Source organism: Diadema setosum, chromosome 18 (assembly GCF_964275005.1).
Source record: "Diadema setosum chromosome 18, eeDiaSeto1, whole genome shotgun sequence".
Classification (NCBI taxonomy): Eukaryota; Metazoa; Echinodermata; class Echinoidea; order Diadematoida; family Diadematidae; genus Diadema; species Diadema setosum.
Window position 1 is genome coordinate 28,280,017 of NC_092702.1, and position 22,906 is coordinate 28,302,922.

The 22,906-nt window shown below is 39.9% G+C and overlaps 1 protein-coding gene across 1 annotated transcript in view; it reads right to left on the reverse strand.

Moving 5' to 3' along the window:
- The window catches only part of LOC140241789 (receptor expression-enhancing protein 2-like), a 91,988-nt gene that overhangs the window by 43,959 nt on the left and 25,123 nt on the right, over nt 1-22,906 (reverse strand). The window contains exons 2-4 of the mRNA XM_072321540.1: nt 11,760-11,832; nt 5,028-5,104; nt 800-920 (exon numbers count right to left, since the gene is read on the reverse strand). Of these exons, the coding sequence (XP_072177641.1) occupies nt 800-920; nt 5,028-5,104; nt 11,760-11,832 (271 nt within the window). The remainder of the gene's footprint in view (nt 1-799; nt 921-5,027; nt 5,105-11,759; nt 11,833-22,906) is intronic.

Sequence of the window (22,906 nt, forward strand, 5' to 3'; positions counted from 1 at the left end):
CGCGCATGCAAAATTAGTGTGCGCCTCTCAAGCACCTCTAAAAACAATCAAAGACAATTGATAAACAACAACAAAAACTTCAAAGACCGCGCGTCTCAGCAACTGAGGTGATGTGCGTATTATAAAGCGTCTTTGCTAGTAGGCTTGAGGACCGCGCGCTGTCCATTTGTTTTAGTACAGGATTAGCACGCACTTTCCTGTCTGCTCAGTAAGGCCTCGTTTGGCCGGTGCCCGTAGTATTATAGAGTACTGATGAACATGGCGATCACGAACTGTGTGTAAATTGTCTGAAATAGGGTCGAGTTTTCCCTGAGACCGAGTTAGTCTGGAGCCTTCTGGAATAAAAGTCGGTTTACAGACTTTTATTATTTTTCTCAAAATACTCCAAAACGACTCATCATTCCGGCAAACCGCGTCAGCCAGGTAAGTTTCTTTGTAGACTCTTTCGATATATTGCAAGCAAATATGAAATGGTGCCAGACGGGTTCTCAAGCCCTTACCAGAACTTAGTTTTCACTTTAATTCTGACTCTAATATCTGGGTATGTAGTTGTTCAGTCATTACTTCAATTGGCATTGCATGATTCTGTTTTGTTTCTGTTTTGTTATGTCCTTTTTTGTTTTTGTTTTTTTCGCTGTTGTTGGTGGGTTTTTTTTTTTGGGGGGGGGGGGGAGGGTGGGGAAGGATTTTCCTACTTGACTTGAAACTCTAAACCTTAGCCTCATTTACCCACAACAGGTTATACATGACCAAGCTTTTAGGATTTATTTCATCCACTTCAAATACCCTTGCAGCTCACCTGCTCTTTTTTACTTAACGTCGGATGGATGCATTTCCGGTATAAATAGGTGGAGCCCTTTGTCCAGGGTGAGATGAGCCAGAATATGAAGAGGATCTTGATTTCATAGTAAAATGGCAATCTGTGGAAGGAAACAAACAAATGAGAGGAGGAAATCCTGAGTTAGAAACTGGTAAAGAGATGGGAGTAAACAGAAAGTCTGTCAAAAATGTGAAGCATTACAGAACAGGATGTGTGAAGGAGTATTATACCTAATAAGTTACTTACCTCGAGTCAATGTGTATATTTGCTCAATACCAATAAGGATTAAAAGTTTTAGAACTTCAATGTTTGTAAAACTCTCTTAACAACTGCCCCCCCCCCCCAAGAAAAAATAAAAACAACCAATGATAAATAAATAGAGTACTTTCTCTAATATTGACCTTCTAAAGAACACTACATACATAGCTATAATATCAATTGGATCTTTATTGGAATGCATTGTGGTACGGTGGGTATGACTATGGCCCCCCGAAATAGGGGACTATAGGTTCAAGCCTTGCCTGGTGGGTCCACCCTCCCACGATACCTTTTACCTACTGTGATCCACTAGATTCTTGTATCAAAAAAAAAAAAAAGGAACCCTATGACAGCAGGGCCCTTGGCAGAGTCTACCCAGGGTAAACAATACCACGTTGTCACTACCATCTGCATTCACCGCTTGTCTGGCCAGCTCTCTCATGAAACAATTTGGGACTGCTCCGGCCAAGTAGCTTTGATGCCTATATTGCTTCATCCTAATCAAAATTATCCTGCACAAATTGCTCTTGGCAGCTGTGTAGACGACTATAGGGCCAGTGCAGGTGAACAACGGGTTTGATTGCTCTGTGGATCTTCCCCCGATGTACTTACACAGTACACACGAGGTACACAGCATAGAATATCAGCTGAAAGGATAATTGCAAGGCATTACGTGAATTAGTAAATTTTTTCCATGCTGGGGATTCAGGCAAGAACTCCACACTGTACACACACAAACATCCCTTCAGTTCATTTGCCCAACAGTGAGTATTAATTGCCCTGTGCAAAGAGGCAGAGTTTGAAGCACCTCATATGTATACTGGTAATACAGAGCTACTACATATCTGGAATGAAGTATTGTAAAGCTATCTCTTTTGCAGAGCAGATGACTTTTCATCTGTAGTCTAGATCCTGAAGGCGCCGCCTGACTGAAGTCTGGCTTTTATCTTCGGTGTGTTTAACTCTATCAAAGCAACAACGACAATAGGAATGACACTTTCAGAGAGGAAATATCATCCTGTATCATGGCAAATAAAGCAGGGTGCTACAAAGCCACTTGCCCACCTGCCCTTGCCGAAATGGCCATTCATACTGTAAGTGATAGAAATATATTGTTGTTGTTGTTGTTGTTGTTGAAATGCCATGTCAGGGATTGTTCACAGCACTGGATCGAATCATTGAATAAACTGATCCATCCAAATCCCAATCCCCCCTTTCTTTTTTTTCTCTCTCTCATTTCCATGAAGCATTAGTGACAATTGCCACTTGACTGATGCAATCGCATGTGCTTTTATGAAGTGGAGCCCTGCTCCTGTTTCAAATCATGGCTAATGTCTCACTGTCATCACAGGAGACTGGTCTTCACATTTGCATCATGAGTGATACGGGATCGACCCGACTGCAGCTCGGGTAGCTAGGGACATTTTGAGCCACCGTCACGCATAATGTGGCTCCTCCAAGACTTGCACCAGCTGAAATATTCAGGATTGCAAGATTCCTTGTGAACATGAGAGGAGAGAGAGCGTTTTCCCCCATGGGTAAAAATTCATCATCTCGGAGACTTCATGGTTTATTCACGAAAATTGATGCCCACTGAATAATGGCGAGAGTTGTCCAAGTACAGGCATGGCTTACTACAAGCAGCCTACAAGTTTTCGCTCAAGTATATTCAGTGTTCCTTTTGTGCTCCATTGGCTCGCCACCATTAGATTTAGGCAGTTTTCAGCAACTTTTTTTTTTTGCTACAGTATACATTGCATTATATTGTGTTCCTCAATTTCATGTATTTTTCCCCCTCATTCATTTTGTTAATTATGTAGCTGGATCAAAATGTTTTGGTTATGGAGAGACATGCACCTTGAAGCACAAAGAAGCTTGTGTGGCTGATTCACGGTCAAAATCTATGAACGTGTCCATAGGGCCTAGAAAAGATTTGACGGAAGAAGGATGATCAAGCAATTGTCAATGGGGCATATTTTGAATTGTGACTTTACAAAAATTCATAACTAGTCCATGAATTCTTTTCCATCTGGTCAATGCAAGAAAGGAAAAAAAGTTTAGAATGCCAGGCTGTGGATTTTATGGTGTATGAAGAATGAGAATAGATGCTTGTTTACTGTAATGCACAAAATTTTCGTGGCATGATATTTTCGCGAATGGGAGCCTACACACGGCCTTATTCGCAGCATGACATTTTCGCGAGTTGCCTCTTTATGATATCAATGCATGTGATTCCCAATGCTCAGAGGATGTATCAATGGTCATTGAATCTAATAACGCAAATGATATGAATGTAGGACTATAACATAAGGTGGAAATCACAATATTAGTGAAAATGTGCTGTTTGGCATAGGTCTGCCCTCTCCCACATGCTTTTGTAGTTCTGCATGGTTCCTCCTATACCAGTCATTAGCGAACTTTAGATCTGCAATGCGAATGCCAAGAGTGACAACACAGCCTCCAAGTTTGGACAATGGAAACAGCTGTGTCGCCCACGTGCAGAACACCATTTTCGGCCTATTTAGTGTCATCTTAGCATTTGCGTCGCAGATCTAAAATTCAATTCAATTCATTTTTAATCATCCAACAAATGACACTACAGGAAATTCAAGCTTAGTATTATTTACACTATATGTCATCATCCTCACGTGACGCTCAGTACATAATTGAGGGCATTTGGCCCGACGGTCGCCATCACCTTTCTCTGCGGCTAAATGTTTGGCTCGTTTTCGCAATCACATTGCCGTTAATTGATCTCAAGATTGCTCCAGGGTATTATTACACCAGCATAGATTTCAGGAGAGTAGACCACCCTTGTATTCTCTGTAAAGGGAAGATCCACAACTACACTCAAGTGTTCTACACCTGCTCAAAGCCTATCTTCATGACAGCACTTTAATACTCTGCTTATGACGTTTCCTCTATACGTAGTGAGAGATTCCTATTTCAACGAGGCAGCAAATCAGTTGTTTTTTTTTACAGCTTGAACACTAGAGGGATGCTGATCGAGTCCTTGGCACATATAGACACAACACAATTGCACACACACACACACACACACTAAAAAAAAAAAAATGCTGTGTGACTGAATGCATTTCAATACGATAAGTATCATGAGCATGGATGGTATGACTATTACCTTCAGCGATACAATGAGTGTCAGTGATACATTAGCATACCTATGGGGTAGTGGTATGACAATCAGTATCGGCAGTGTATTATCATGGCCTTGATGGCTGCTAATCCAGAGTGCCATAACCTTCAAATCAGCGACCCACTTTCCCCAACAGATAGATAAAAAAGTGAAAGTAACCTTCATCATCTCTGATGCCCTTCAAACGTCTCTGATGCTCACTGCATCAACTGCGCTTGGGCCTTTCAGTATACCTGTGGTCTTAAAGTGTATGGTATATAAGATGCAATTCCACTACTCAGTATTGGTTTGCCAAATCTGTTGCATGAATGCACAATGCAGTGCTACTACATTCATGATTTTAAAATGAACACAAGCAATCTCGGGATTCATCTACACCATATATCTACGTCAGTCATTAATTGATAAAAGTCGTAAATACTGGTTAGCTCTTGATGACCATACCTTTTATATTTCATGCTTTAGAATAAATATAAAACTGTATAGCATAGATGCTGGGAAACTATGACACTCAATAGATAAATACAAATTATTTTTCAGGCACCGAAGTAGGCATCTGAATAATAATTCAACTGACGCCTGACATAATTGACAGCATTCTTAATATTATGTGCCACATTTTGAAAAGTGCCTTGGTTGCTTTAATGGTTCACATGACACAGTTTGAGTAAAAAAGGGAATTAATAAGCGTTCAAGAGAGCAGATGCAGGTAAATCATTGATCAAGTGGTATATTAAAGGACATCAGATTCACCTGTCTCCAATGTTAAGCTCTTGATAAATGGGACATACTTACATCGACGCAAATATATCTGCTACTGTTTCCACGCAGCTGAATAATGCAAACACTATCCAGTACATCATCCATTTTACCTGTAACAAGACAAGAGTGTGAGACAGTGAAGAGAGAAATGGTTTATCAGCAATTATACCAAATAATAAGACATGTTTTTCCAAGGATAAGGTCTGTCAGAATGTTGTTTTAGTAGATCACTTTTTTTTCTTTATCAAACAATATATGACAGTATGTCATTACACTTCTATCATCTATTCACTCAATACATTTCAAAGGTTGCTGGGGGTAAAATATAGCTTATTTCATTTTCTCCTTTCTTTTGGAGCAAGATTGTTTCTCACAAAAATATGCAAATACCAACATCATGACATGATGGACCTGTCACATGGAAGTTGAGATCAAACATGTCAGAAAATCAAACATGAGTCTCTAAATGCTCAATTCTGATTGGACTTTATATAACGCCTGGAGAGATCCTTGTCATTTGATTGGTTGTTTGACATTGGTCATTCGGCCCATTTCACTATGACATCATCATTCGTGCAATTGTGGCTCCATTTACTGTGCAATTTTGGATCCATACGATTTGGTCCATTGCACTCTCGCTGAGAGCCCAGCACACACACGGTAAAACGCTTGCGTTTGCAGTGTGTGTACTAGGTACATGTAGTACTGTACGAGCTGAAATTTTCGCGGTGGTTTTATTTTCGCGAATTTCGCGTCTCGTCTTTGAACCGCGAAAATAACAACAAGCGAAGAGTTCAGTAAGACCCTCGCAACCGTGAAATTAACAACATGCGAAAATGTCCTCCAAATAGCAATTCGCGAAAATATCTGTACGTGAAAATTTCAGCTCGTACAGTATGTTATACAGCGCGCTAGAAGCTTGCGTTTGCAGTGTGTGTATGCGACAGTGCGCTAGCGCAAAGCGCTCAACGAGCACTCTCGCGATTTTAGATTCTCTCTTTGTTTCTAAATGAATAAAACATCAAATGACAAGGATCTATTTTAGGCGTTATATAAAACAAATAATAAATGTTTTTCATTCGTGCGATGGACAGAATATTTCATTCGGTGAAAGATGAGATGTTTGATCCATTCAACGAGGCGCAGCCTCGTTGAATGGATCATTTCATCTTTCACCTCATGAAATATTCTGTCCATCGCACTCATAAACATTTATTATTTGTATAATAGCTGATACCTGACTTAAGTTTGATTTTCTGATTGATGTCTGAGTCCATCTTTTTATGCAACAGGGCCTGCATTTCCATCATATCAGATATCACTGAAATTTGTAGCAAGTAACAGCAGAGCATGAGAGTAAGCATGGGATATATATATATTTTTTTTTTTTGGACAATGAACTATTAAAGATTACTCACAAAAATGTCATTTTACTCAGTACTCTGATATTACAAACCTTTTGCAGGCTTCACCTCTAGAGAGACCGTGGCACATGGAATCACCTAGCACTTTCAGAATTCAATCACTTCTCTCTTTTGTTTGGTTATATCCACTTTCTATTTTTCCCTATCAATTCCCAAACTTTCAGAGTGTTTAATCTCACTGCATTCACTGAATTCATATCATTTGTGGTGACTTCCCCCTTTAAAGGCAGAAATACAAGATATAGAGGGAGAGAGGACAAAAGAGGAAGAGAGACAGGGAGAGAGTTAGACACTGGTTTTAAAGGTCCTGTAGCATGGGGAGACATGGGTGGCCTGATCAATCAATTCATTCGCTGCTCATTAGGGTACATTTGAAAACCATGAAGAGTGCGAGTCGGCGAATATGTGCATGGAAGTGTATGCTCAATGTTAACGATTGACTTCAGTCGGGATTCTTCAGCTGTGTGTGCGTGTGTGTGTCTGTGTGTGTGTCTGTGTCTGTGTGTCTGTGTGTGTGTTTACGTAGAGATCAGTGATAAAGCTGCACACCAGGGCTGCACATTAACCCATTGTTTCTACTGGCCCGACCTAGCTGTCTGTAGGACCAGTAGGCACCCAGTTTTTCAATTTTTTACTAGTCCATTCCTGGAAAAGTTACTGGTCCAACATGGATTTTTACTGGTCCTGGACCACCAGACCAGTGCCAGTGTACACAATCTGTTTCAAGGATTCTCAAATAATCTGAGCCAGGGTGAGCCTTCCCACTCCATGGTATCCCCAAGCTACTGCGTCTTTAAGATGTCACCTCATAAACTCTCCTTTACTCAGCTCCACCTAGCCTGATAAGGAATGCCTCTTGACATTTTCATGACAGGGCGGTCTCTGGCTTTCGACGAGCAGCGAAGCATCGAAAGCAAAGACTTACAAAAGACAAGGCAAACACCCACACACTGTCCATTCTGTGCTCCAGAAAGACGAGAAATTTGAACAGGCTGAAGTCGAGATCCCAGATGCTGGAGAATTATATTTGCAGTTTAAATACTGTTCGATACCCTCTTTACTCCAGCCCCACACTATTCAAGTATTAAACATGCTGTCAAGGAATTCAGACACACATCCCCTCCCCTTCCCCCTCCCCCCCCCCCCCCCCCGCATCTTCATGACATGTCATATTAGTGCAAATTAATTTAAAAAGGCATCAAAAGTCGAGCATTATGCAAGAAATAATATTTCACATGTTTATAAAAATAGAAATTGTGGACTGTAACATATCTTACATAATACCAACAAAATACACTGGAAACATTTATGCCCAGTCAGTTTCATTGTACTTTCTTTGTTGCTGGAATTTTGGTTAACCCATTGAGGATAAGTTGATTTTGTTATATCACACATTTCTCATACACATCTGGCTAAGTATACTCAGGACTAGTCTTCAACGGGTTAAAGAAAACCAAGTCTGACTTACACTATGTCTTGAATTCAGAAAAGAGATTGGTCACCATTTTTTCATCTGTTTTTTTGAATGCACAAGACATTCTATCTTGAATTATTTTACAGACTAGAAGCTCTCGACGACAAAAGTGTTTTCAAAGACAGGTATCAAGAGCAGAAATTTTTGACGGATGGCACTTTCACATTACTGGACATCATAATGGAAAGCTCATGTTGGGACTTTCCTGCCATTTTGCAGTCTCTGTTAAGTCTGTTAAAAATGAAGAAAGCTCCCCACAAATAATGTATTCTACACGGAGGAACCGAGATAAAGAATGTACTCATGCAAGATGACGAAGATGAATTTCTGGCCGACCGCGGCTTATGTGTCTTTTATGTCCCAGGGCAAAGAGAGCCAAAATTCATGTATAAGTGGGAAGGATGTGCGCTCTTCACACATAGTTTTCCATACATCCCACATCAAAGCCAATCAGAAATGCGGGAGCTTGCATCACCGTTGCATGCTCACTCTGTTGTCTGCATACAGCATCTCTAGATCCTTGTCCTGCTTGCTCTGAGCTCAAAATGCAGGGCCCTGACAGCATGACGGATTTGTCATCAGTCACATGACGCATAATTTGTGATCTAGCTCTCTCTCTCTAAAAAAAAAGCAAAATGAAATAAATAAAAACCCACAAACAACATGACTTCATGTTTGTGGTGGTAAAGGACCGCAAATGGCTCTGATACAAATGTGTTATCCATGTTTTAACAGTTGTCTGGGTTGCAAAACCAGTCTTGCATGCACTAGCACCCTTCAGACTAACTATGGGTGTGTTCGAGCGCTCTCCTAAAGCGAACTGTAACGTACCGTACCCGCGCCAGAGGGCCGTACTGTACCAAGCCAAAAGTGGACCACTTCCCGATGTGCTCCAAAAGCATACCAAAAGCGTACCAAAAGTTCGCTGTAAGCATGTGCGTATCATGCGCATACGTCACAATGCAAAAACATCATTCTCTTTGTTCGGGACAGCTGTAAGTAGTTCAAACGCCAGGTGGATGACATTCTTGCTACAAAAATGCGTGACCTTTTCTAAAAATAACTCGCGAGGTACGCTTTCTTGACAGAGCGCTCGAACGCTCCACATCTGGCACAGTTCGGTATGGTAAGCTTCGGTTCAGTTCGCTTTGGTTCACTTTAGAGCGCTCGAACGCACCCAAAGCGACATGTTTCCAGTACAGCAATAGGACAGAGCATGTGTCCAGCTAAAACTTGCTCACAAGCATCTTTCTAACAGTCAACATACAAGACTTAACCACTATCTTTTTTTTTTTTTTTTTGGGGGGGGGGGGGGGGAGAAGGTTCAACATTCAAAACTGCTGATTTTAGTGATAACCCAATTCAGCCAATCTCTTTGTGAGGAAGAGAAAGATATGTGAACATGGTTGTACTCTCATTGATGAAATGTCATCTACTCAAAAAACTAGTGAACAGCAGCCCCTCTGGTCCAATGCGAGGAAAGTGCAGGGTAGCCGTCAACACCGCCGCGATCGGAACTATTCAATGCGGGCGCAGCGGAGAAGTGCAGGAAGCCGCACTCCGCGAGCCCTCTGAGGGTCATCTCCACTCTTCCTCACTTCCTCCACTCTCCAGCGAAGAGACAGAGCCCATATCGGCACACACCGGTGGACTGTGTGCACGGAGCAGATAAGCCGTATCCAGGGCTGCTCCACCTAGCACTCACCGGTCCATTTCTCCAGGAAGCTCTGATCAACCACGCTACCGCTTCACCAAAGAGCTGATCGCAACAAGTCCCTACATGAAACTGTTTTCGTGGAATTTCAAATTTTTCAAGAACCTCCATCATCCATTCATTAACTTACAGCAAAATATTTTTTTTTTCCCCACTGCATCAGTGGTTTACAAAGTTCACTGCAGCAAGTCCCTACATGAAAGTGTCTAGTAAGAATTTCACTCCAAGAAACAATGCAGCTATGTTTTCTTAATTTTGTGATAGACAAAGGAAATAAGTCCTACCGGTATTCAGTTGTCTTTAGAGGTTTTACACCAAGGTGTCTGCCCATGCCTATACATGCCACAAGTCTTGTTTAATATCATGACCTAATTACAGCATGGAAATTTCTACTGCAGCTGGCTGAAATGAGAGGAAATAAATATTTCCGTGTTACCACAGCAACAGCTTCGTGAGGTTATTCTGACACTGCTGTGTGTAGAGAAAAAAAAATAGGTGTTACCTCTCCTGCATCCTGCATAGCTAGAACTGTGTGCTATCATAAGTTCCAAATTTATTATTCATGACTATCTGGACACCCACATCGTAAAGCAATGAAAAAAAGAGCAAGATTTCAAGGGGCTAAAATTTAACGAGAAAATAATTCCAAACATTTTTTCGTTTGTCATTGTGCGTGGTACCAAGCATATTCTCATGAAATTTAGTGGAAATTTGAGAGAATGAGTAGAGGGTTATTGCCTCGAAGATGCAAAATTTGTAAAAGCCCCCTTAAGGTGACTACATTTAATGCATTTAATCAATGTCTTTTTTTTTTTCTATACACACGAATGACCACCAAAGGATATTTTCCTCAAATCCTGTTTGCACTATCAATGTGTAAACATCTGAGTAATTCTGAACAAGGCGCCAGAAATTATCATTGCATGCACTGATTAGAATTTTGTTATTGACTGCCAGTCAAAACGAGATAGCAGGTCAAAACACAACTTTTTATCTCCCTACCAAGTTTTAGAGGCTTACTCTCAGAATTTTCCTGCAACTATCGATCCCAGTGTTTTACATAACAGGTTCAGCACAAAAGTCCGTCACAAAAAATACTCCTTACGTACAAAAATGGGTCAATATATCTCACAAATATCATCAGGCATTGCGAGGCCAACAAAATACAACTGCATTCAAATTCATGAAATACAACTGCAGCTGCATTATAAATATTTTCAATCCAACTTGAACACATTTTTTATCAAGTATTTCCTTTCTATCACTGAAAGTCACTTACAGAAAGTTCACAGTTTGTCAAAACCAAAAAACTAAAGAAAAACAGAGTAACAGGAGAAAAGAGTAAAAAAAGAGAAGAGTAAAATCCACACCACAAGCCAGGAAGTTAGAATCAGTTGACCTGGGCCTCTCTCAAACTTATGCAATTAACTGCCAGGTTGCAGTTTATTTGACCCAACAATACCCAGAGAGCCTGAAAGTCGTCAAACATACATTGTACCCAAAAAAACTTTTGCTGGGGGTTGGGTTCCCAATGTCCAATTTTCAAATCAATTTCACTTTCTGCCCACATAATATCCATTTGCATTTCATAAGATCAGCAAAGATTGCATTTCCTTTTCTTTAAATCTTGGTTGTTGTTGTTTTTTTTAATCTGAGTATGATATACTTCATTTACACAGTTCCTTGATTATTTCTTGTCTCTTGTGGCTAACTACTAGAGGGGACAATCTTGATTAATTCTTTGAAAGGATACACTCATGAAGCAATGTGTCAACTTGTCATACCAAATCGAATCCAGGAGCCACGAACTGAACTCTAGGCACTTCCCTTCCAAAACAAGCTCTAACCTATCAATGAAATGTCCCTACCAGATGTATAGAGCTCTGTATTACAATTGCAGATCAATTCACAGCCTAGACTAGATGACAACTTCAATTTATATTCATTGCTTATCATCTTGATGAAAGGAGAAAATAACAAACAAACAAAATACATGTGGTATTGATGAAATTTTGCGGATTCACAGCCCAGACTAGATGGAACTTTCATTTATATTCACTGCTTATCATCTTGATGAAAGGAAAAAATAACAAACAAACAAAATACATGTGGTATTGATGAAATTTTGGGGACTGGCTCCTAAATATACTCACATATTCTTTGACGTTTCTCGTCTTGACTGCCTTGTAGGAGTAGTACGCGGGGTAGAGGGTTCCAAACACCAGTCTGTGATGAGACAGAAGTAAGAGGAAATGATCAATCACATCATTCATTCCACACTCATCAAGCACTGAGAATTATCACAGGCTATTTGTTTGTCCTGTCATCTCTTAGTACAGCAGAATTTCTCCAAGACATACTGTACACTGTGTAGAACAAACATTTCATTGAATGCTGTCTTGTAAATCATCTGCTAAGTACTGTACAACATCCTTATTTTTTGTGCAAAAACATATATTGCAGGTTCTTAAATTTGAACAGTGCAAGCGCTTGATATTCAGGTAGGTTTTCATGAGATTCACATGATTTGATTTGATAATGTCAGGCACGAAAATCAATGTACTAGCACTGTATACAAATAGTGAATGGTCATGAGTATGATGGTGCAAGACTTTGCTTGAGATAAAAGACAGAGGCACTCTTATAAAACGAAGCAAAGTTGAGTTGAATAGTGCACGTCATCTTTTACTGAGTGCAAAATCTTGTTCCATTGCATAAGTAAAGATGATGCACTTCTTGCTTCAAACAATGCAGATGCTGTCCACACAGATTCTTGAATTCAGTACAGAAATAGCAACCATTTTTTGCGTGTGAAAGGCGATTGGGTGGCACAGTCCAGTCAGTCGCACATGAAAGCGATCGGTTGAAGTTGTGGACAGTAAAACAAGTATCTGAAGGCACGTTTGTAACTGTTGAGTGCGCATGGAAAAGGCTTATCTATTGTGATGTCAGAAGCGTGCAATGGAACAAAAACTATGAGTTGACTGTCAGTTTAACACTCGAGTCCATCTGAATTGGTGACACCAGCCACGCTCTATCCATTTTTGCTAAAACAGAATTGCTCAGCTCAACAGCGACAGAGTGCAAAAACGTCAATACACCATACACTAGCATGGACATGCTGAGGTGAATGCAGAGTCCATACCTGATTTTATTGTTTTTGTTGATACATCAACCCAACTTTACTGATTCCCTCTGCATAAATAAGGTAGACACTGCATATCTAACCAATCTTCACTTTGAAATTTGTCTCAATTGTTCTAATAAAAAAAAAAACAACACTGAAGCCAGCTTAAAGCCACTAGGATTGAGCAAAGTCAGCAAACTGGCCTTTCCAGTTCTGACTTGCCCCATCATGCACCCACCAAAAAAGAAGCTATGCCAGACAAAATCTGGGTCACCCGGTTTCATTCTGGGTCTCCCTGTTCCATTCTGGGTCTGGCCGGCAAACCTTGTATTGAAGAACTTGTATTGATTTCCTCGCGACTCTGCCTAAATGCAGTAACGTCATCAGGACGAAAACCTTGTGATTTATGCAGACTTTACTTAAAAGCTGTAAAACAACTCCCTCGTGGCCTCATAAACTTGTTCCTGGTTGCTGTAAGCAACAGGGCAAAATCCAATTCTCAACAAAACAAGAGACTACAGGCACAAAATTAAAGCCAAGGTGGAGCGCTATAATGAAATCTTCCAAACTCATTGAGCTTAATAGTACAGTCAATTTAGCGTTACCAGTGAGACCTGCATGACTCAGAAATAAGTTAACTATTGGATGTACCGCGTCATGGCTCCACATTGTTTCAGTTTGTGTGGAATTCCAAATCCCTCAAAAAAGATCCTATAACTTAAAGACAAAAATAAGGCAAGAAAAAAGTTGCTCTATGCAGTTGAAAAACATGAATTTCTCCTGACAAATCCACTGATATCATTCCCATGCTCAACAGTTTTCATTTTGTAATCAAGGAATCTTCGAGCCGTGTCCTCGTCCAGTGGAGGTGTGGATGTGTTGAATTATTAGTACACCCCCACACGGATTGAATGTCATAGCTTGGAACCTTCATTTCAAGAGCAGTTTGCCCGCCACCCTCAGAGAAAGACTTACCTTCTACACTTGACCTCTGATAGGTCATGCAGTTTACAATTACGAGAACTGGCCTTGAGGCTGATGTCCCATTTTTTTTTTTGACATACATGTATCACAAACGTCCTCCAAACAGATGAACACCCTAACCGATGTCATCATCACTATTTGTAATAAAAACAGGTTTTAAAGCTTATCCTTAACATCAGAATATCGTAGAATACAACTGTCAGAGGACTGCGGCCTTTGCAAGAAACATGTGGGCAGAACTGCAACACTTTCATCCAACACATAAAGTTACATTAGGGCAACTGCGACCTGCTTTGAGAACTAAAAAGATGGAAAGAGCTATTCATAGGATTTCAGAATTTATATCCAAATGAGAAATACAGCTAGATATTCACACAACAGGCAACATGCAAGTTTCTGACTGAATCGCCACATTCATATTACAAGTGTTTGGAGCAAAGTTATACCACATTATAATTTTTAAATAGCTTCCACTTGTTTTTGCTAGGACACTGTTTACCATTCTAAGATGCATTATTTATCTTCAGTAGATCTGAGATGACTGTGTATGTGTAGGCATCCTCTGCCATTAATGTGTCCCACATGCAATTGTGAGTCAGAGTCCAGCATACATGTACATAAAATATGAACAAGGGGAAAAATGTGTAAGAAGATGGAAAGAGCTGATTATCTCTACAACCAGCCCTAACATCTGGCAACCAGCAAGATGTTTGTTTGCAAGAAAACACCGTCCTTCTCACAAAAGCATGACAAAACTGAAGAAAAGGACAACCCAGAAAGAAAAAGGGGCATCCTGCCATTAGAAAATCAAGACGAGTTTATCGTTTTCCTGCGCTACATGCCACGGCAGCTGTGCCATCACATTAATGAAGCGTACATAGCTAAGGCTCCAGCGGTGCGGGGGAGACATGAATCATGTCACTCAAGACATCTCGGAGGCAAAGCAACACAGGGAGTCTGGATGAAGTTCAAATAAACTACAGAAACATACAATAATAACAATGTGTGTGTGCTGCGCATATGTGTGCATGTCGTCAAACATTCATCCTTGAGACAGGGGGGGGGGCAGGGAAGAAAAAGAGATATAGTAATAGGAAGAGAAAGAAATATAGTGACGAAAGCAAGACATATAGACAGACACACACAAAGAGAGAAAAAAGGCAGATTTTCTGGCCTCTCAAATCAATACCTGTCAATATTGCCCTGTGCAATACAACTTGACAAGTATGGCACACATGGCCAAGGAACAGCTATGCCTTTTGATAATTGAATTGCTTTGATTCCTTGAAGAAAAAATCAGTAACAGACATAATGCTAGATACTGCAATATATTCAAATCATTTTCGAGTCTGCTAAGAGTGAATTTGAACACATAAAAACAACCTCACATCTGAACCTCGCTTCAAGATGTGCACACTTATTTCTAATGACATAAAGTCTTGTGATCGTGATATCATCAACATCAACAGTGGTTGTTGTTGTTTTGAAGAATGCGTGTCTTGCCTAAAAGTACGCAAATATCAACCTTTTCACTGCCATAAATGATTACTTTCTTATTTTACAGCCGTTTTCAAGGACTCTATGAAAAAATTGTATAATGTACAGAACAAATAGGCAGCTGACTCCTCCAACGCGATGGATAAACTGACGCCTTATAAACTAATACAGCCATGGCATGATCCCAAAGCTTTCGACCTAAAACAATGGCTGGATACAGCAATAAACACACACACACACACACACATGCACACACACACATACACGCACATAGGTTTTATTCAATACAGCCATCATGAAGAACTTTATTAGGGAAAAAAATATATATATATATTTGCCTCGACAACTCTTGTTTACAACATCATAATTTTACAAGGATATGAGGCACAAATACTGCATATGTCAATAATCTCTCTCTGAGCCAATAGAGATCAAGGACATTTTTTTATTCCCAGCCGTCTCAAAACAACTTGTTAAAATAAATCCCCCCCCCCCACAGCGTGAAAATTTGTTGACAGCACCTGCCACACGATATCCTGAAGCCAGTGAAGTATTGGGTAATCTTCTCTGAGGGTCTGAGACAGTTTGAAACTGACATGCATAACATTAATGTCAATTTCACTACCCTCAGTGACATTCACTTAAAGGAAGTTACTGATTAGGCACCCAGCACGGAAAGAAATCCCATGACGATCTCGGCTGGATGGAGAGATATTTGCCTTGTTCAAATCAAAACAGAAGAAAGATTTCTTATATCCTGGAAAAAATGCCAAGAAATGAATTAATATATTGCATTAAAACAAAATTACATGGGTAGGTTTGCTGAAATAAAAATGAATATATATTCATTTAGTAGGGCCTATCTATCAAATAATAAGATATTTTTGGCTATCAAAGGCATAATTTACCAACTGCATTTGAAACAAAACCCAGCTTTAGTGCTTCAAAATAGTTCTAAAATGTGCGTTAGTGATAGAAACAACCAATTCATGTATAAATTTGTAATAAGTAATGTTGAATATACAAAAGGTGAACAACAGATATAATAAAAATGTTTCTAGAATAAACTGTCTACAGTTATGGTTTATTGAGAAAAATAGTGATATCTCCTTACACTTTAGGGCTTTATTGCAATATTTTTACATGGTAGGATGTTTTGATACAACTGACCTACACACATGTACATGCATCAAATGAGATATCTCAAACATTTTTTAAATCATTACTCCCAAAGGTAAATTGTACCTTTAACTCTTTGTGCACCACAATATTCTGAGACCAAGAGGTATGAGCACTTTTGGAAAACATTCTGTTTTTCAAAGCCAGTAAATCCTCACAGAGGCATTTATGCTGGAGATGCACTACGGCAAAGTTGTGGAGAAAATTGCAAGCTTTGCTGTAATATCAGTTTTATGACAAAAGCTATGGCTATTATGATTTCTATACAGGGGCTTATTACAATTTATCGATGGCGTGTGCATGGTTGTGCATTTTAGCAAATATGTGAAGTTGAGTAACTGTCGCCTGGAGGTGGACATACGAACATGGCACACCAGGAGCTCAGGAGATCACCGTTCTCACATTTATACCAAAAGAAAATAATAATAAAACATGATCTTCCCTGAGTACATTACTGGACTAGAAAGACTGCACAGTACGGTTGAATGTCTCGGATCAAATTTCACATCAGATTTAAAACAAAAGAACTTTCAAAAGTGATACAAGTACATTGTATTTGAAATATGGTATGACTGATGCCTCGATTTATGCAGATAGTATTAGAAATCGATAAAATCATAGCAGACAAAGTGAGTAAGCATGCAGTATATATGTATATCAATAGGTTGTTGCCAGCAGGCGTGTGAAATCTGTACATCTCATCCAGGAAATCTCTGAGGGACACGGGAGATCACAGAGAGTCTGGACTGAAGGCTACACTCCCTGCTGTTTACATTTTCAGTTGATAGGAATGTAATGGGCTTGCCCCAGACTGGCAATGATAAGGGATGATGACCCAGTACTATCCTTTGTGAGCTTATGGGATAATAACCTACTTGCCTTCGGGCGGCACATTATTGATGCTGAAAGGGGAACGGAGGGGAGGAGAGGGTATCTATCTCCCCTACACTCAAAAGGTTTCATGCTGGTGAAAAACCTTTCGGTGACAACATTTACAGCTTTTCTTACGATACTCATTCTTTGCAGAATTAACCCGACAGCTCCTGGCACTAAACATTCAGCTGGCCAAGTTTCTGCCTGAGTCTCTCACCGATTCCCGCTATCATCATCACCGTGGATACAATCTTGAAGGGATGATGGTTGCCTGATACATCTCTCCTCCTTGAGATGATAATAACACTGTATCCTCCTTGAGCCACTGGTGCCCGTTTTAACTGACCAGCCTGTGAATGTTAGCATGCACCCAACTTATAAATGCAGTTCCTAGAAAACTCATTCTGATAAGGTGCTTGATTACACATGTATCTTCACGTCTCAGTTTGTTTGTTTGTTTGTTTGTTTGTTTTTTTGTTAGACTTTGTTTACACAAGCATGAGCTGTTGCTATGTTGCTTGGAGTAAGATGCAATTTAAAGACCTTATGAATTCCCTGTAGTTGCTATGAATGACATTTGAGAAACGGAGCTTGTGACAGAACAGCTACTGAATGAAATGTTTTTCAGCAGTTGGGAATTGGCTAAGAGACTTATTTCGGTGTCTGAACACTAAGGGCCCTTTCAGACATATCCACTTTTTTATATTCGTACAACATATATGGATATAAGACATATTGATATGAGTCTATTCAGACGCAGCACCCCGTTATTCGACCATCGTATGGGAGCATTCAGACACTGCACTCCGCTGCACTTTCACGGGAAGCTCATTATGTGTACGAGTCTCTCCGCTGCGCAGTACAAACTTTGTGCAGGCTTTGCTCTTCGTGTTTATACTTTGTGCTGGACTCGTCTGTAGTAGAGGCCAGGCCCTAAGTGTGCATTGTGAATAAGCCCCACCTACTTATAGGACATACGCAAGAGCTTTCAGAAAAAAAAAAAAGACAAAAAAAAACTGTCATATTACATGGATATAGTAGAATCGAACAAAACGATGCTCAAAACATTGTTTTGAAAAATGTATGGAAACCATGTATTGATATGAGGGCATTCAGACGGGAAATAAACATCCTATATCCGTACAAGAATTCTCTCATCTGAAGCAGGGAGGCAATCTCACTTTTAGAACACTTCACAAAAATATGAGAGCAAACATATTCATACACAAGTGTGAAATGCTTCCATATCTCTCTCCCTCTGAACCCTAAATGACAGGCATTGTATATCTCTCAGTCATCATGGCATTCCATCAAACCCTGGGCCCTCCTCTTCTCTGAAAGGTAGATGGCTGGTTTGACATTACAGTCTCATTCATCTTACCTATTGATTATGATCCCACCAGGTGTTGGGTCCTCTCCATCCCCCAGTGACACATGAACACAGTCACAGACATACAGACACACATACACCTGCACACATACAGAGAGAGAGAGACACACACACACATACACACACACACTGTCACACATACACACACACACACACACACACACAAACATGCACGCTTGTCTGCGCCTATGTCTACCCCAAGCTACGACTGTGAACTCATCGTCACCTTCAGGCACCTTTGCAATTTGATCATCTATCGCCGATGACTGTGCTTGAAACAATCTTCCTGTAATTACAATTAATTTGGACAGAGGGCTGCCAGGACCTGTCGTTATCCATGGTAAGCATACACCCTGCATCTACTTTTGAATGGCAAACTAAAAGACCTGGCACTTGGTGTGAGTCTATTCAAGAAGACTTTGTTTCTAAATTGGATCAGTCTTTCCACCTCCCTGCTGGATTCACTGAATTTTCATTTGAACAAATCACTTGAACACAAGAAATGAAAGTGCCGCACTTCCACTACCATACAAACAACAGCTTTAAATTTTGAACATAGATGGGATACGTGTGAAAAAAAAAAGAAAACACATTGGGGTATAACAAGATTAATGATAGCAGGACACAATGTTTATATTAGCCCGTTGAGGACAAGTCCTGAGTATACTCGGGCAGGTGGGTATGGGAAATGCGTGTTGTAGCAAAATCAGCACGTCCTCAATGGGTTAGCAGGGCTCCGAGTTAAATGGTGGCTGGTATTGATGCAAGCAAATCATTTAATATCCCATTATCTATGAATGCTAGCATAATGCCATCCTATTTTCCTGTCCTACTGCCCAGCGGCAAATGTTCAGGCTGTGCAATTGGCATTTAATAACCTATCTAGGATTTGTTAGAAATGACCGTTCCATTAAAAGGAAATGAAAAACCCCTGTGATTATATCTCTGGATTTAGTTATCATTTTCAGACACTAATCAAGGAAAATGGAAATGATGCAGTCAAAATATATTCCAAAAGAAGCAGAATGCACGTTCCAATGAAGATAAGAATACCATGCAAGAAAAAAATATATTGGTTATACTCTTTGTAAAATGTCTTTGCACATAGGCAGTGTTCCTGCTATTGAGTCCTGATTACAAATGTATCAGATGAGAACTATATTGCTTTTTTAATGTGACACTGAATGTCTTGCACTTAGTCAGTGTTCTCGCTTAAATAGCAGTTTGCAATTATCAGGTGAGTACTATACTTGCAAATTGTGCATATGTTGACAAGATCTATATGTGCACTTGTAAAATTCCTGCATAGATTATCTCTCCCTCTCTTGCTCCCTCTATCTCTCCCCCCTCTCTCTCTCTCTCTCTCTCTCTCTCTCTCTCTCTCTCTCTCTTTCTTTCCCTATGGAGAGATTGAAGCAAGTGCATCTAGAAAACGAGTTTACACAGATCTGATTTTGAACATCCCTGGAGCAAACACCTGCCTGGAGTGTGGGCAAATATATTTTCGAGTCGATGTTTACATATATATCTGTACCCTTCTGACCAGACGCTGAGATCGCGCCGACACATGTCACACAATGTACTCAACTGCATAATATATAGGTCATATTCAGGGTATGGAAAATTTGGTTGCTGTTGTTGTTGTTGGTTTTTTTTGGGGGGGGGTTGGGGGAGCTTGTTAATTTCTCTCATTTTTTTTTTCTGGGAATGAAAGTAAAATGTTGTGATTTGAAAGTCACAAAAATGTCCTGGAAGCATGCAATTATAGCCTTTTCACTGTATTTGAAGAAACATGTATTGTCATATTGCAAATTCCTAGTCTCTATTATTGCTAGGCAATGTAAAAAACTTCCTTCTTTTTTTTTTTGTTCTATGGTCTGCCATATTCTCAACAAATTAGAATGTAAACACCAAGCTAAATGTCTTCTGACATGAAATTTAAGTTTGATTCAACTTAAATTTCATCCAGTAGAAAATCTAATGTCTACATTAATTTTGCACAATTTTCAGGCCGACTGTAAATCAAATTGATAATGATAATAATATGACCTATTGCTTTACAGCAAGATGGCAGTATGTGACATTAACGTCCCTAGGAAAGTTTAAAAGCCACCTTTTCTTATTTCCATTTGTCAAACTAAGTGACAAACATATCTCATAAGTAGGTATCAAATGTCTGTGGATATCCATCTGTACAGCAAAGTGACAACTACATCTCGTGCCTACGTGTCTAATGTTCATGGATAATATCTCACAATCTTGAAGACAAGAAAACGACGATACAAAAGAATTCTGAAAAAAGTCTTGACATGCGATATTGGTTTCTTATGTGCATGATGAAGCATGAAATATACTGCGAAGCTACTCTTCCGAGGAGCAGACATGTATCACAACCAATACCCAAATGTTTTGCTGCTGGCAAAACGCAACCTTTCAATCACGGCTTATTTTGAAACTGCCACAGGGAACTACTTCCCGTGCTTGTCATAGCATGAAATATTTATGATCGACACAAGAACCACACCAGCATCTGCTTACAACAAAGCAACCAAACTACACAGCCAATTGCAACATACCTCAGTTTAAAGGATGATATCAGGAACCCAATAATAAAACTAGTGCCATCATTGAACAGAAAAGCTGTGGATCAATCAACGTCATAAATATGAACTCAGGTCAAAGACAGATTTCAAACCATTTTCAAACTTTAACATCTCAGGTGGCTATCAACCCTACCCAAAGCATGGCTGTACACATCTCATGTACATGCAGTACATTTTCGCTTTGTTTTCAATTTCATGAATTTCATGAAGCCAACCATTATTCACCAAATTAACAATGTGTAAAAGTATTGCCTCCAGTAATTCAAGTGCATTACATATCATATCTCCAGTAAGAAATTGCTACTTTTGTCAATGTGGATCTTAATCGTGAACTCACCCACTCACGAAATTGTCCTAAAAGTCCTAAAAGTCCTAAAAGTCCGTAGCTCTCCTTCCTCTAAAACTGGTGAAATATACTATTAAGTATTCATGATGTACACAGAATTCCTCAACCCAACATCCCCCCTCCAAAAAAAAAAAAAAAAAAGAAGAAGAGAGTGATACATAACGAGAGTAGTATTAAAAGCAATGTTTCACAGTCTAATCTATAAGACTATAATCAAACAGAAAAATTTCAGAAGTTTCAGCGATAAAGGGCATATATTACAAAACTCTACTCTGAAGAATGTGATATCTGATGAACGGAAATGACAGAACCCACGTGATAAGTAACACCTTTCTGCTTTGCTCATCTCGCCTCTAATCTATTCTAAAGCGATACCCTGGAATCAAGCTGCACCCTGTGTTTTTACATATCTTAAAGGGGTCCCTTGCCTTTTTCTCCCTGTTTTTACACTGTGCACATATGCTAGGATGCTATGACAAGTGTTATCAACAATCGACAACAGCCAGTGATGACGATCAATCTAGAATGTGGGAGAAGAAAGGAGGGTTCACAGATATTGGGCCACTACCCTCAGGCATCCCGATTCTCTCTGACTCCTGTGAATGTGATGGGCCGCAATATGACAGAATACCTTAATGGCATGTCAAAACTGGTGGCAGCCCACCAAATAGCAGCCACACAAGCTTCTTCAATCGCTGGTGCAAGCAGCACGCTGTGGTTTAGGGTTGGGGATAAAACTAGAAGTGTGCTTTGCACTATTAGTGCTCATTTGGGGGGGGGGGGGGGGGGGAAGAGGAGGATCTCCGGCATATTGGTAGCACCCACGAATCAAATTGGCAAGCACGCTCAAGACATTTTGCAAGCAACTGGTGCATGGCATATATAGCGCAACAGTTGTACTGTGCTGGGGGGGGGGGGGGGGCAATGAACTGCATACACAGGATCAGATATTAAGAGAATGCATAATTTCATTTGAAGTCTGGGGTAGGTGGGAGGGGATGTGAAAATACAGGTGATGAATCATGAATTTTGCATGATATTGTCTTCATCGCTAAGTCAGGTAAGTAACACAAATAGCCAGAGACGTGGCCATGGGTAATGCATGAAGTAGTTGTATGCACTGATTTGCATTTAATCTTCCTCCTAATTGGACAATGGAACAATTGTGCCCATTTTGTAAAAGAATTCAACACTTTGCAAGAAAGTGTCACAAAGGTACACACAAGTAGTTATGTACATGTATCAAGGCTGTATGCATGGTTGTTTAATGTGTATGTACACAGGGTGACCAGATTAATGGA